This window comes from Micropterus salmoides, unplaced genomic scaffold (assembly GCF_014851395.1).
Source record: "Micropterus salmoides isolate LMB-PRFRI ecotype aquatic unplaced genomic scaffold, ASM1485139v1 Ms_hic_scaffold_20, whole genome shotgun sequence".
Lineage (NCBI taxonomy): Eukaryota > Metazoa > Chordata > Actinopteri > Centrarchiformes > Centrarchidae > Micropterus > Micropterus salmoides.
In genome coordinates this window covers 28,084,573-28,100,780 of record NW_024041151.1, presented here as the reverse complement: position 1 = coordinate 28,100,780, position 16,208 = coordinate 28,084,573, and the positions used below count along the sequence as shown (strand labels likewise).

Sequence of the window (16,208 nt, the reverse complement as noted above, 5' to 3'; positions counted from 1 at the left end):
AATGTACCACCAGTGGCTCAAGTACACACACAGGGGTTGTAGGCTGCATCGCCGTTGGGCAGAACTCCATTCCATAAACTTCCAGGTCTCCTCCTGCTGCATCTCCTGTCCAGCAAAAGCTTGATTCTACTATTCCCCCCCCTTTCCCAGCAGGACCCAGTTTCAGAAAGTGGATTTACTAAACTCTGAGTTGACTAGTCCTGAGATGGAAAACTCTGAGTTTTCGGATCCACAACAGCTGATCATTTAGTTCAGTCAATATAGCGATAATAATGCAGTAAGCATACTGTGCACTATTAGTTTGAATCAGAAAAAGTGTCAATAAATTAGCACAATGATGTTTTATACAGTCTGTCCATTAATTCATCATTAACCAGACTTACACGTGGTGGAATTTGACTGTGTATTAGGTTGTAGACTACATTGAATTTATATATATTTGTTCAGTTTTAATCTGACAAGGACAAAACACAGGGGCCAACAACTGAAGAGGAAAATATAGTTAAAGATTTTAAAAATATGTGGGCTAGATCAACGACATAGAGGGGAGGTAATAATGGCCATGTTTGGTCATTTACACTTGAAAAGGGCATCAAGGTTAAAATACAGCAGGATTTAAATTTCTGTCTGTTTCATCTTATTTGGATCTTGGCTTAATGGCCTTCAGTGGCTTTTTTTTCAGCTATTTCAACAAATTTAACCAAAGTCACTACATTGTAGGTAAAACACAATCACACAAAACACAGCCTATTTAAAAAAGTCCCTTTCTGACTACATTCTGCAGCTGCAGCACAATCCTGCTCACTCATAAATATTAACATATAATCTCCAATATTATAGGAATATGTTCTGCAGAGTAACCAATACAATCAGAGATAATTATTCATTGATCCCATGTCTTAAGCTTCATTGCGGTTATTAAATTACACATTATGTGCAATACATTTTTTAGTGGAATTGTTTCGACTGTCTTGTGTGCAGCAGGGTCATAGTGTAAAAAAAAAAAGGTCAGGACCAGGATGCTAATTCTGATGTACAGTAAACCTCTGCTAAGTAATGCGCTTCGATATGGACTGAATTGACGAGAGCCTGAAACAGCATGCCTGGCTCTGTAGAGGGAGGAGACAGAGAGAAAACCTTACAGCCCTGACATATTCAGCTGGCTGTGACTGTGGAAACCTACGTGGCATCGTGAGAACCGAACAAACCATTAAAAAGAAAAATCATTCATTTAAAAAAAAAAAGCATTTTCAAGCAGCCGCAATGTGTTGCACACTTTCACATCAAACTTTTGAGAGAAAAGCAGAAAGGAAACGTAGCGTGGTGCAGATAAAGTCACAACAAGAAAGTGCTAAATACAATTTAAGCTGCTCTGGAAAAAGCATGGCCTGATTAAGAGGATGAAAACTTTAAATGTGCTCATTCATTTTATTTATAATAATTTACTCCATTTTATTATTAATCAAAGTTTTTCTGTACATCTAGTCCATTTTAACCATTTGCACTGTGTTTATTTATTGCTAAAGATATGATATTTTAAATCTCATCCTCACATAGGCTCACACAAGTTTACAACTTAAACAGATTAAAAACAAGAAATATCCCCAAATAAATCAATTTTTCTTTTTTCTTTACTTTTTAAAAGATCTTTCTTTTGTCACATTTAAGTTTTCTTTTTGCAATCGTTTATTTTTTACAAATATTTTAATCTAAATAATAGTTAACAAAATATTTAAAAAGATGAAGAATAAACCTCACTTGTCATTATGGGCATGATAACCACCATAGCTGAAAAAAGACAGAGCACTACATACAGAAAAGGTTTGCAGATTCCAGCAGAGGCTCCATCAGTATGCAAACCAAGTCCAGGACAGAGTGGCCGGCTGAATGTGGTCTGGACTCTGTGGAGGAGAGTCATGGTTTCAGAGACCCTGTAGAAGCACAGAACGCCTGCCATGTGATCCAGGTACACTTCTCTTTTGGAGGACTGGGGGCCTGAGATGGAGGTTCTGATGTTGTTATGTCTGAATTCATAACCACCACAAAAAACACTGTAATGCCCAAGACTGCTCACTGTGTCCAAATACACTTTCTCTTCCTGCTCTGCTAATTTCTTTGTATGCAACTGCTACAAAAACTTCCTTATCCCACTCTCTGTTCAAATCCACCTCCCATTAACAACGTCCAGTCAGACTTTCTCTACACAAAACCTGACACCGGTAAGTAAATCTATCTGGGTGGTTACAAAGTTTTGGATAGTTATTATATTCACATCTTGCCTTTGTGCTACCCTCAAAGCTCATACATCTGTGTGCTGAGTTTGGATCCAGTGTGATTTGACATGAATATTTGAGGAATTCAGCTCTGGTCTTGGGCTCTGCCTGTGGCAGGAAACCATCTTCTTCAGTCTTTGTCAGTGAGATCTTGCACCATTCCTCACTAAGAATGTCCTCTAGTTTGTCTCTGACCTCTGCCACAGCTGCTGTCACATCCTCACTGTAGCTCAGAGGACAGATATTGATGCTGGGTATAGCTACACAAAGGCGTGACAGGAAGGTGTAATTGTGTAGAACCTGGGCGTAGTCCTCTGTGTGTAAGAGCCGCTCCAGCTCAGCATCTTTCCTCCTCAGCTCAGCTATCTCCTGCACCGTCTTCTCCTGAAGCTCGTTGACACGAGTCACTTCAGCATTTTGACGAGATGTGATCTGCTGCTTCACATCATTGAAGATCTTCTCACTGTCCTTCACTGCTTTATCAGCAGAGTGATTGATAGCTTCCACCTCCTGTTGAAGCACCTTCACTTCTTTCTCTCTGTCCTGGATTATCTGCTGAATCTTTTGCTGACTCACCTCGAGCTCTCTCTGCCTCTTAGTCATTTCTGCAGCAGCTGAGACTGTGTCGTGGCCTTTATGTTCGTCCATGGAGCACGGATAACAGATACACTGCTGATCAGTACGGCAGAAAATCTTCATCACCTCATTGTGGCGAGAGCAGATGTTCTCCTGGAGCTTCTTGGAGGGCTCCACCAGCTTGTGTTTTTCAAAGGCGGGGGAGTCATAGTGAGGCTGGAGGTGCTGCTCACAGTATGAGAGGTCTGCACTGAGGACAGCTGTGGATTTCTTTCTGATCCTCTTCATCCCAGCGGCTTTTAATACAACGCATGCAGTAGTTGTGCCCACAGGGAATAGTCACTGGATTCTTCAGTAGCTCCAGACAGATCGAACAGCAGAATTTTTCATTTTCCAGCTAAAATTCTGCACCGAAACTGCCAAAATCAAAAGTAAATAAATAAATTACTCAATAAATAAATTAGCATGCCATTTATGATGTAAAATGAAATCATAAAAAATCATAAAATGTGAACTACATAAATTGATATTTCTGTTTTAATCTGCTTCCTATTTATTTACGTTATCATTTAAATGTCCATTGTATTTATTAATTCATTTATGTGAATGTATTTATTTCTTTTGCATGTAGACCATTAGACCAGGTCCAGATCAAAAACCACAGTCTAGAGCTGTCAAATCTGGACTACATTATTCCACAGAGGCTAAAGTTTCTATAAAACATGGTTTCAGATTTGTGAAACATTTATTCAATTTGTGAAAATACTAGAGCGATTTATGTGTTACTTTTCACATGTAGGCCACATTAGACGATGGGCAGATCAAAAACCACTACACCTAGAGCTGTCAAATCTGGACTAAATTGGTCCGCAGAGGCTAGGGTTTCTTTAAAACACAGTTTCAGATTTGTGAAAATACTGTAAATGGCTATTTATCTCCTTTTTTGCATGTAATCCACATTAGACCATTAGAGCTGTCCAATCTGGACAAGATTATTCCACACAGGCTAAGGTTTCTTGAAAAAACACAGTTTCAGATTTGTGAAACCTTTGTTTTCTTTGCGAAAATGACAAAAGGGCGATTTCACTGCCTTTTTTGTACGTAGACCACATTGGACCCGGTCCAGATCAAAAACCACTATACCTCGAGCTGTCAAATGCAAAGTTAGCCTTTTTTAATGACCAAAATTTAATTTAATTTTAATTTCTTTCTGCATTTAATTATTTATTTCTGCATTTATTTATTTATTTATTCATTTATAGATATGTCATTTTTAGTCCCTCATACGGAGGAGGAGGAGGACGAGAATGCTGCTTCTGCTTCCTGATTGCTTTATATGACACATCTTTTGTCTGTATAGACCAGAGTGGCTACAACTGAGAGCTCTGTTAGGTTTGGCTTGTTCAGCCCACTCTACAGCTAACTAAATGGTCTACAACTCAACCTAAAGTTTTACATCCATTTGCATATTGCAACACGGTGGCTCGTAACTCTAAATCTACCACCAGTGGTTCAAGGACACACGCCGGGGTTGTAGCCACAACTTTTTACTGTTCCATCCCTTTTCCAGGCAGGACCCTGAAATGGAAAACTCTTGACTTCTCGGGTTCCAGGACAGTTGATCAGAGTCAGTTCAATAAACTCTGCATATGTTCACTCTGAGTTAAGCTTGTAGTAGATGTAAAAAGCCATCATCATGGAGCTCAGTGTCTGTTGAGTGCCTAAATAAAAGGCAGGTCCTCCATTTAATGTGCGGACTGTGCACATTTATCTTTAAAAGCAGCTTCTGACCAGACCTTTCCGGGCAGAAGATGGGTGTACCGGAGTCCCACTGTTCTGAGCTGATGGCACTGCTGGACATCTTCCGACTGCGAATGGAAGTAAGCGTGATGTGTACTTCATCTGCTGCAACAAGTTTTTTGGTCAGTGTTGCCTGTTTCTTTGTACTTCTTCAAAAGAGCCTGGACAGAACATCTGGAAACCCCTGTCTGCTTTGAAATGATTGCCTGGCAGAGACCTTGCTGATGCAGTATAACTACCTTGTGTCTTGTTGCTGAGCTCAGTCTTGCCTTTTAACGGTGAACTGTGTTCAGCAAACACCTTGTTGGCTGAGTTTGGCTGTTCCTCACCCAGTTGTATTTCTCCTATACAGTGTTTTCTCTGCTTCACACCTCTGTACAGAGGCGTAAGCACCACCCAGGATGGTCATGCCATGGAAAAATGCAACTGCGGCATTGAATGTGTGCTCATACTCAAATAAACTTGTTACACTTCTAACTGGCTACTGCTGCCTGTGTTGCAATACTACAACTGAAAACACCCACTGCTGCTAGTACTACCACCTACTATAGTTCCCACAGAGAGCAGACACAACGCACATGCCTTTGAAAAAGGATTGTGTTTTATTTACAGTGATTTTCCTCAGAATTACAATACAAATCATTTATAGAGCGAGTCTCCACAGACGGAGAATCCATTAAGAGCTTGAGGAGGTCAGCTGGAGGCCGAGTGTGTGTGTGACAGTAGAGTATGTGGAGCTTTGGCAGAGGGAAAGTCCTTGGATGTATCTGCAGCCTCCTCTTCCTCTTCTTCTCATCTTCCCCTTGGTTCTCCTGCTCAGTGACTCTCTCCTTTCTTTCCCACAACCTACATGACAACAAAATGAAATTTGTCATTCATAAGTACTAACACACTCACAAAGAATGAATGAACCCAGGTGGCTGTGTCTGGTCCGTACCCTCTTGAAGTCGTTCATGTTGGTGGCCTGTACTGGAGTGCCTATGAATGTCAGGTAGTTGATTTTTGTCGTCTCCTCGTCTCCTTGGTTCGACTTGACAAACAACTGGTAAGACAAGAAAAAGGCAAATACCTTCAATAAACATCCCAAACCAGATAAACCTGTGGGGATTTTTCACCACTAGATGGTTCCGTTACTGCCAGTGAAGCATGCACTCGCCAGGAGGGAGTGGTGTTAAGCAACGTTTTGTAAACACTGAATACTGCTCTTATAAATGCATGAGCAGCAAAACAGTAGCTAAAAAGTCAGGTGTGATTGCTTTGTTTATTTTAATATATACATAGTGTATAGGCTACTGGACAGCATCATCTGATTTGAAAGGCTGCAGTATTTTCAGTTTGTCTGATCGTTGATTCATGAGGTTAATTATTACAGTAAAGTGAAGACATTTCTAAAATGAGCTGTCAATCACTTTTTATGAAGGGACGGGGCTGTAAAGCAATATAGTAAGGTAACAAGTAATGTCACTATATATTTTTAATATTCAGTAAATAAGTAATATTATTATGTATGTGTATGTGTGTATGATTATTTAAAAAGTTCCTTATTACAATTCCTGATTAGCTTGCCCAACACTGATTACAAGTAAAGTAAGTCATGCATTATAAAAATGCAAGTAGAAAATGTAGAAGTACTACAGAATGGCCCCTGTTAGCATTATATAAGAATATATATTGAAGTAGATCATTTGATTCAGCTGTACAACATATCAGTCAGCTCTATCCAATCACATCATTTTACAATGTACGTATCGGTGCCGCTCCATCGATCTTGGATGTTCATATTACGCACAGTGATGATGTAAACATTGCTACGGACACGTTTCCACTGAAAACCTGGAGTTTGTTGTCTCTTCCACCGTTCCATTGACCTTTTAACTACACCTCCTGTTTATGTATCCTTACAGAGAACAAAATTATTTTTGTAATATCAGCCAGTGTTGACAAACACTGGAACAATATGAACATCTCTCTTAAATATAGTTATGCCATTAGTACATTGAAATGAATGAATGATTGATTGAATAAATAACCTCACAATTTGCGTGAATGCAGCTTCTTTCGATCACCTCACACCGAGTGGTGGGGAATTAATGAATCTGTACTTTATCTAGGTGTACAAGATTTATTATTGCAGACACTGTAGGTTGTAACTGACCCAAATCTTCACTGTTGCAAAGCTGCATCTTCCTTGTCGCTGTGTCACAACAATCTTTTGATAAACTCATTCTCATCAATACATATCTCTCCTCTGATTTGTGCAGATATGTCAGAACAGACTTCCTACTCTGAACTGCTTGATAAATATGGTGTCCGGTGTCCTGCTCGCTGCTTGAAACATGAACCACATTTTGAAATGATGACTACTGTTGCTGCTGATGTGATCACCTTGACTGAAATCCATTAGCCAGTGCATTTCAATATATTTCAAATTCAATGACATTTTGTGGAAACCGTGGCTATGTTTCAGCAGGAACGTGATCTTACCGTAACACTCTGTACGTTCTGAAACTTGACGTAGCGCAGAGGAATCAAACCGTCTTCTTTGTAGTCTTCCTCTGTCAGCTCCAGAACCTGAGTGGCTTCACTTCGCTCAGCGTCGTCAAAACCCATCGACTGAGGGAGATTGATGAACACCTTCACCACCTTAGGGGCTTGGGCTTTCACAGAGAAGGAAGGAAAAATGAAGGAGGAAAGGAAGGCAGGAGAAAATGATAGGTGTTATTTATCAGGGAACTGAAAATGGTTTTCACTGCAACACCTCCAGAGAGATTTAAATGAATGAAGTGTAGAGCAGCATATAAACCTCACCAAAGTCTGAGGACAGTAGCTTCATAGAGAAGAGCTTCACAGGTTGGTTGAAGGCGATAGTCATCAGCAACTAGATAATATTTAAAGGACAGCAGCATATTAGACAAATTATCAACAAATTCATCTCATGAGAAGGTAAACGGAGAAAGAACAATCAGCTACCAAGCGGCTGAAATGTAAAGTTTGTCCTAAGTAAGTTAAGCAGGCAAACAGGGTTATGTTGAACAAAATAACCAAATGATCACTACAGATACTGTATAAAGACACCACCCCTAACATTACTACAGCAAAACAACACCGGGGTCTGTGTTGGAGTGGGCGTGTTGCAGTAAGGTTACACGTAGAAGAAAAATAACCAAATGTCCCGTTTAAAGCCACCACATGTTTATCTGCCTACGAGGCAGGGTTGTACAACTCTTCAAAGTTTTCACAGAAGCAGTAATTCAGAAGAATGCCTCTTGCTACATGTTACAAAGTGTTTTACCCAGCATGTTTGATGTCATGCATTTCATTGACCAATGCAGTGTATTGTTAGATGATGTTGCAATGTATCGCGGTAAAGGTTTAAAAAGCATCTACTGTTTCGCCTGAAGACCGTGTGTTGCAGCGGACTGTGGTCTAACTGTGGTTAGCAGCTCCTACCTGTTCATCACAGTCAGACTCCAGGTAGGAGGAGTCTTTGATTAAGCAGTTATCGAAACCGCAGTCGTCACTCTCATTGAGGCACTCACAGCCGGCTTTGCTGACAAAAGGCATGAGGTCCATCTGAAAGCAAGCAAAGAAGACAAAATAAACTTCCAGGTCTATTTCAGGCTTATTGTAACATTCACATATATCCATGTCCTTTTGAAGCAACTTCCTGAGTCACAAAAGTGGGATCCTCATTACTTTCTTCTGTTTCTAAATTCATGACACATACTGTGTGTTTTCTTTTCTTTTTGTCTGTCAGATACCATTTCTTACACTCCAAAGGGCTGAGGATGTTCCCAACATATAAACTTTTTATTAAATCCTGCACACATACAACTGAAATCCTTCAACAGAAAGGGGTCAGGACATTGTCCACTCACGTATCCCTTTGGAATGTCTGAGTCCTCGCTGTTTCCTGGGTCATTCTCTGTGTGCTGTTTGATCTTCTCCTCCAGACCCGCAGCGTCCGCGCCCTGATACTGATCCACCCGAACCCGGTTCCTGAAGAACAGGAATGTCGGTGTGGCGGAGATGTTGTTGGCTGCAGCTGTCGCCTGTGAGAAACAGATGGTTTGTTATGGTCTGTTGCTTTGACTTAGTCTGCAACACCCAGAAAGACACTAATGGGTTTGGTCAACATTTTTCTCAAAGCCTATTTACCAGTCACATTCACTGTTTTAGCAGCCAATCAAGTGTTTATGACCAACACCAACAATGAATTATTGTTACCATGAAGTTTTGTCTGTGTACTTAAAGCCTGATATATCTTCTTCCTCTGAGCCACAGAGCTCTATTGTTGTCCAAAAACTATTAACGACACAGCAGTGAGCCACAGTGGTGCACTGGGCGACATGTTCACACACACACACACTGTAGTTTTTTTTTCTGAGTCACACACATACACCATCCTGCTGGAAATACCATATCTATTAATCCGCTGCTGTAAATAGTCCCCAACAATAGCACTATTTCCTCCCATTTGATTAAGATTTATTAAAAACTTCAGCACTCGGCTGTGTCAGGACATTACTTTATATTTGTGAGTCAAGAAAGAGAGAGCCGCAAACCGCTTTTTCTACGAGCCACCTGTGCTCCTGTTTGGTTAGTGGAACATAACGTGACAGACGGACTGACCAACAACAGAGAGGGAGGGTTTCCTTCTATCATACAAATCCTGTAACGTGTAATATTTCTCTCCTTACTTCTGAAAAATATGGAACAAAGGTGTGTCCCGTATCAACTCAATGTGGAACATGTCTTTAAGATTACAATACAGTACAATCGTACAGTTGACCTTATGTAATGTTTACAGTGCAGATCATTGACATTAGGTCTAAAGCACTAAATACGATTCATTTAGTGCTGATAAACACTAAGAGTCGTAATTCTCATCACTACCAACTACCACATCGTTGGTTTTAGTCTTTACATGGGATTTGTTGACAATAAGAAACATATTGAATAACGCCAGCCTAATCCTTCAGAAACTCTACTTCCTCCAGACTACACAGACTTCTGGGGGAAGTTTGGTCCACCAGTTACCTTATTAACAAAATTATATGAATCTCTGAAAAAGAAAAAAAAGAGTTACATTAGAAAAAAAGCACACTTTCAATGACAGTGTTCCCCTTTTGACTTTTCTAGTGCAGCTTGTTTTGATCACATTAAGTGAGTGACACTTGTCAGGTAAATATTTGCTGCAAGAAGGAGAAATATTACTTCACCACTAGAAGAAACAAAACCCGGATGTCATTGGTTTAAATAGGTAAAGTTCTCAGACCTGACTTAAGCTCTGGCCTAACAGTGCACAAATAATCAGAAAATCACAACATTATAAACGTGTTTTCAGAGGAAAGTGACTCAGCAACTAATTGTTCCTCTTGAATCGTTCTTCTTGCTGTGTTGGGGAAACCATGTGGTGAATGTGGCAGATCAGACTTACCTGACAGACATGAACATCTACTTCAAGGAAGACGACCAGCGGGTACTTGTTACTCAACATGTTGAACGCTGGAGCTATTCTGACACAGGGCCGGCACCTGAGGAGGCAGAAGAGAGCCTGTAAGTCATCCGCTCTGGTCTGTCAAGTAGTTAGCTGAAACAATTAGTCAAAACATTGGTTAGTTAGGTTCTCAAATGTCAGGATTTTCAGTATGCCTCTGTTGTATATCATAGTGAACTGAATAGTTTAACTCATTTGGCAGACGAACTTACATTTGAGGAATAACATACAAGCATCAATAGAGATAAGAAATATACAAGTGACAGTAGATACCAGTAACAGCAGCAATAAATACTAGTAACAGATATTTGTGTTTACAGCATCAATAGGGTAAATACCTAGGTGAAGAAGTGAGTTAATAAATAGTGCAATCAATACAAGAGAATTGTCAGGAGAATTGTACCATTGTGGTGTTACAGATGAGAACAGGGACTGACATTGCGTTGTGTGTAGGGATGGCAGAGCCAGACAGTGTTCGCTAGAGGAGCAGTGGCCGAGAAGGAACGTAAGCTTGTTTTATGGAGTTTAGGTAGATGGGTGGAGACCCAGTAGTCACTCTGTATGCAAACATTAGTGACTTGAATTTGATTTTGCGGGCCACAGGTAGCCAGTGGAGGTCACTGAGTAATGGAGTGACATGAGTCCTTTTGGGCTGATCAAAAACCAGACGTGTTGCTGCGTTCTGAACCATTTGTAGGGGACACACAAGCTGTAAGTTTTGCTGTACATCAGGTAAAAGACAAGAAACAAAACTAAGAATCTGACCATGTATATGCCATCCTTCCAGCTTTTAGTGCATGACATGCTATGGACATTATTTATTACACAAAAAAGTACTGGTTTTAGCTCGACCAAGACTGGAAATTTACATTGACACAGAACATGAACAAACATTTTTGATAAGGATCCAATATTTTTTTAAATACCTGGACCATCAAGATATGTACTAAGCCGGTATTTACAAGTGTAAATACAACGTTATAAGGACTGGCTACACAGAAGAGTAAAATACGACAGACCTTTTACTTTACATTTATACTAAGTAAAGTTGCTGCTTTTAGCTGGTGACGATCGCAGACTGGAGGCAACAGCCCACTCTCCACTTAATCAACCAGCACTTCATTACGACACCTCAGCAGCCAAGTTACTGTAATACTGCTTTGTCATTGTAAGCAACACAGCTAGTTAGCTAACACCTGCTAATGATAGCATGCTAACTTTGCTTTCCCAACGATGAAAGCTACTCCTCTCAGATATTCAACTCCGTGTCACCTCCCCCAGAACACTTAGCCGACGAGCTCTGAACGTTTTCCTGTCTCATGCTGAAAGCAGAGACTAATGTGCTATGCCCCGAAGTCCGTTGAGTAAGCTTACCCAGCCATTGTGAACTTCACTACGGCAAGCCTGGAACCGGCGGCCGCTAGCTCCGGCTGGAAGTCCGGGTCACTCCCGATCACTTTAACACCCACCATGGTACAGTTTGCAGCTGAGATGTACGCTAGTTACCCCGGTGATGTTCAGGATAGTAAAATGGGCAACTTAATAAATACAACGTGTTGTGTTTTTAGCTTTCTGTCACTATATTAGCTAACTAGCTGTCCTGTTTCTGGGCCACACTACAGGTACAGAGAGTTGCTTTAGGATGTGAGCTCCTGATTGGTCAACAGACAACAGGAAAGGCGGGTTCTTCGTCTTCGTTCTTTCCGGCAGACTCGGCACTGTTTAGTGCATTGCTGCCTCCCACCGGTGTAGTAGAACTATCACCATTCCTGTTTGGTCATTTTGCGATGTAGCCTAGATGTTGCTTTATGGAAATTTTTTATTTCCCCATATCTCTCTTTTTGTAGCACCCCTGATTTCCATTCCCAGTGTGCCTAATTCTATAAAGAAAAGACTTCTTCATCATCTTTTTACATTTACATTACATTTACATATTTGGTCGACACTTTTATCCAAAGGGACTTACATTTGAAGAACAACATACAAGCATCAACAAAGCATCAATATAGCACGAGATCTACAATTGACAATACCTTAAGGTGACCAGTTTTCTAAAATGAAAACCAGGGACATTTTTGGTTTGGTGGTCAGTAGCCGTATTTCGACCAAAAGTATCCGGGACTTTTTAGTCCCCTGATCTCTTTTCAAGGAACCAAAAGGTTCCTTCAGCCCACTGTTGTGTGCGTTTCCACCATGGTCTAAAGACCTGCGAAGATTAGGCAAATTAATCAGCTGACGTAGGCTGTCGGCCTGTACGCTTGACCGTTAAAAACAGCTTTTTTGTGTGGGAGTCTAATGAAGAGACACACGATAAAGATCATTACAAATTTAATAACAAACTGGATAAAGCCATCACGTTCATAAAATAACTCCAGCACAGAGAAAGCAACACAAACATAAAATCGCGACAGTTTGGAAGGTTGTTAAAACATTTCCAGCCGACAAGAGCTGCAGATCAGCTGGCTGCACTCACGTCTGTGTCCGCCTGAGCGTCGGAGTAACAGGATGTTTAACGAGCTTTATTACCTGCTGTAGTCAGCTGTTCCGCTTGTTTAGCAGAGGGGGAGACCGACTTCAGCTCTGTGTAAAAACTTTCTGACTGATGAAAACTTAAAACAACAACTTTGGACCCAGTATTTAGCGTAACTCCAACAGCTGTTCGCTGTAAACACACCGCTGCACACTGGCTGCTATTTCCGAGCAACACATTTAATGCCGAAGTCAGGCGGACATTGGCGAGACTTGAGTGCTATTTGACTGTTGACAAACAACGTTGGAAAAGAGAGGAGCAGTAGCAGAAACCACCCGACATGCTCGATTTAAAGCCAGTAACCTCTACTCGCCCATTCAGAAATGAACTGCAAGGCAAGTCCCACCCCCCGAAAATACGAGTACTTTCGAAAAGTACTACCGCCCGAGCAGGAACTTTTTAGGGGTAAAATAAAGACCCCAGAACTAAATTTAGACCCTGGTCCCTTCAGTGGAAACGCAGTAAGTTCCTCCAAAGGTTCCTATTTCCGGGGTATAGTTCCTTTGGTCAAAACACGGCTTATGTCATTCAATAAATATAATGTAATCATAAATTTAAAAAAAGGGGGGCAATTTCAGTTTATAATCTGTGAAATATAACTCTTCTGAATGAAATCAAGTCATTATGAGGCAGAAACTACCTTTCAGTCAATAAGTAGAGGCTGCAATCACTTTCTGGCAAGTAGAATACTTTTTACCATTTAAAGGTATTTTAAGAGGTAAAAAGTACTAGGTGAGTTATAATCTGTCAAATATAACCCTCATGAATATAATCAAGTCATTTCAGGGCAGAAATAACCTTTCAGTCAATAAGTAGAAGCTGCACTCACTTTCTGGCATGCCTGGTTACGCTATAAACTGCAAGTTTATTTGGCCACAACTGAGATTATTCCGTTAAAAGAAACTTTAAAGTATCACAAAGACATACCTTTGCTATGGACATAAAGTGATGTTTGTTTGCACGATATGTCTGTTTGATCCTGATAAAAGCAGCTGTAGACGTAAAGAGACTGGGCGATACAGCTTTAACATGCTGCCTGCGCTCCCGCAGACGGCAATCAGTTTTCGGGGGACGATCACGTTTTGATGCGACACCTGTCAGCTCTGCTGTCCAGTCTTTCTGGCCGTGTAAAATCTGATTTCAAGTCTGTTAACACATACAGTCTGTGATTAACACACAGTTAAAAACAGGGACATTTCCAGACGGGGACAGGTCACCAAAACCTGGGACTGTCCCCTGAAAACAGGCATGTCTGGTCACTAAAATGCCTGGTTAGTAAGGGCAGCAATTAAAACTAGTAAGAGCTAATAGCACATATGGTGTCAATGGCGTAAATACCTAGGGAAAGAAGTAAGAGTTAAGAAAAAAGTGCAATCAATACAAGAGAATTGTAGGGGATAGAAGAAGAAGAAGAAGAGCAAAGGAAGTGCATGTTAGAGGTTAGGAGTTAGAAGTGTTATAAGAGGAAGTGTTCTTGGAAGAGATGAGTTCTCAAGAGCTTCTTGAAGTTAGATGGCATGTGGAAACTCGTTCTGAGATTGCTTTGTGTGTAGGGATGGCAGAGCCAGGCAGCGTTCGTTGGAGGAGCGCAGTGGCCGAGCGCAGTGGCCGAGAAGGAACGTAAGCTTGTATTATGGAGTTTAGGTAGATGGGTGCAGACCCAGCAAACACTCTGTATGCAGCATTAGTGACTTGATTTGATCTGGGAATCCACAGGTAGCTAGTGGAGGTCACTGAGTAATAGAGTGACATGAGTCCTTTTGGGCTGATCAAAAACCAGACGCACTGCTGCGTTCTGAACCATTTGTAGGGGTTTCACCTCACAGACTGGAAGACTTGGAGGGCATTGCAGTAGGCGTGGGGAGAGATAATGATGGCTTGTACCAGTAGCTGGATGGCATACTGAGTAAGGTAGATCCTGATTTTTCTTATGTTGTATAGAGCAAAGCAGCACGACCGAGAGTCATCAGCAACATGGTCTGAAAAGGACAGCTGGTCATCAATCATGGCAGCCAAGTTTCTCACCACCCTGGTTGGAGTGATGGTTGAGGAGTCAATTTGTAGAAAGATTGCTTGGCTGGAATGACCAAGAGTTCAGTCTTCGAGAGGTTTAGTTGAAGGTAGCAAGCCTTCATCCATGTAGATATATCCGAGAGACAGTCCGTGATCCGCGCCGAGACGGTGGGGTCGTCTGGCGGGAAGGCAGTTGTGTATCATCTGCGTAGCAGTGGTAAGAGAAGCCATGGCAGTGAATGATCGGCCCCAGTGAGGTGGTGTAAATTGAGAAGAGAAGGGGCCCTAGCACCGAGCCTTGGGGCACCCTTGTGGAGAGGCAGTAGGAGGAAGATAATTGTCCTTGCCACAAAACATTGTATGTATTGTATGGCCTGAGAGGATTCGAACCACAGGAGTACTTTGCCCGAGACACAGATACTGGTACACCCCAAAGACCGCACACCCATACACAAGAAAAGCAATCTAGTGTATGCGATCCAATGCAGCGAGGAATGCACAGACCTGTACATTGGGGAAACTAAGCAACCACTACACAAATGCATGGCTCAACACAAAGCTAACTCCTCAGGTCAAGACTCTGCATTACTTACATCTGAAGGACAAAGGACACTCGTTTGAGGATCACCATGTGCACAGAAGATGGGTGGTTTGAAAGGTGTCAAGGAAGCCATTTACACCCAGGATGAGAAGCCGTCGCTGAACAGAGGAGGGGGTCTACGCCACCACTTATCACCCACTTACAATGCTATCCTTTCATCACTTCCCAGGAAACTCAACAAACTTTTCCACTTGGGCTCAGGTGAAGATACCAACGATGGTTGTTCAGACTTGGCCACGGGTGGTTCTAACGACCATAACGACGTTACCACAGCCAGGAGCACTAACGAACCAGTGGTATCGACGATCCTAGCTAACGATCCCAGAGAGGTTAAATAGCTGAGTGTCCTTACCAGTCAGTCAGAAGTGAAGAAGTCTCTTGGATTAGGGACGAAATATCTTCTAGTTTTTTCTACGAAGTCCATCTGCCCTTGACCTCAACCTTCATTGGATTAATTTGACCTGGATGACTGAGAACCTTCACAGATGCCATCCTCATGAAGTAACATCAGTATTTCCCAGTGTCTCATACAAAGAAGGAAATAAAGCAGATCAAATCCAAAACTGCAATTATTATCCACTTTTCCTGTAGTGTAGGTAAGTGATGACTGATAGCTTAACTAAGTTAGACTTTAACTTTTCTCATAATTACGTGATCCTGATCTGGTAATTATTATGAGGTAACCTAAGGTGTTTAATTTTTTTTCTTTGTTGGCTATGCACTTTAATACTACAAATAAGCAATGCATTCTTTTTCTCTTGACACTCCCTCTCAATGCCCTGCTTGATTCTGCTTTATATTCCACCTCACCAAAAGTGGCATTAATATCTAGACTCTTCATGGTTCAACTTTTTTTGTGTATATAAAAAAGGCAAAAACCACACATATGCATAACTCACAATTCAACTGACGGAT

The 16,208-nt window shown here is 41.3% G+C and overlaps 1 protein-coding gene across 1 annotated transcript; it reads right to left on the bottom strand.

The window, feature by feature from the left end:
- Positions 1-5,228: 5,228 nt before the first annotated feature.
- Positions 5,229-11,801, bottom strand: txnl1 (thioredoxin-like 1). Its single transcript, XM_038733522.1, has 8 exons — positions 11,524-11,801; positions 10,090-10,186; positions 8,528-8,701; positions 8,100-8,222; positions 7,458-7,527; positions 7,134-7,306; positions 5,587-5,691; positions 5,229-5,495 (listed from the first exon to the last, which is right to left on the bottom strand). The coding sequence occupies exons 1-8, from the start codon at positions 11,619-11,621 to the stop codon at positions 5,466-5,468; spliced, it is 870 nt and encodes a 289-aa protein (XP_038589450.1). The 5' UTR covers positions 11,622-11,801; the 3' UTR covers positions 5,229-5,465.
- Between the last annotated feature and the right edge of the window lie 4,407 nt (positions 11,802-16,208).

What these genes read in the sequence shown, in the direction of transcription:
- txnl1 (XM_038733522.1), bottom strand. Translation starts at nt 11,621, where the DNA reads ATGGTGGGTGTTAAAGTGATCGGGAGTGACCCGGACTTCCAGCCGGAG. An exon ending in TAGATGTTCATGTCTGTCAG is followed by an intron (nt 8,702 to 10,089) that starts GTAAGTCTGATC and finishes TGTTTCTCACAG; the next exon opens with GCGACAGCTGCAGCCAACAA. An exon ending in AGTCTGACTGTGATGAACAG is followed by an intron (nt 7,528 to 8,099) that starts GTAGGAGCTGCT and finishes AATATTATCTAG; the next exon opens with TTGCTGATGACTATCGCCTT.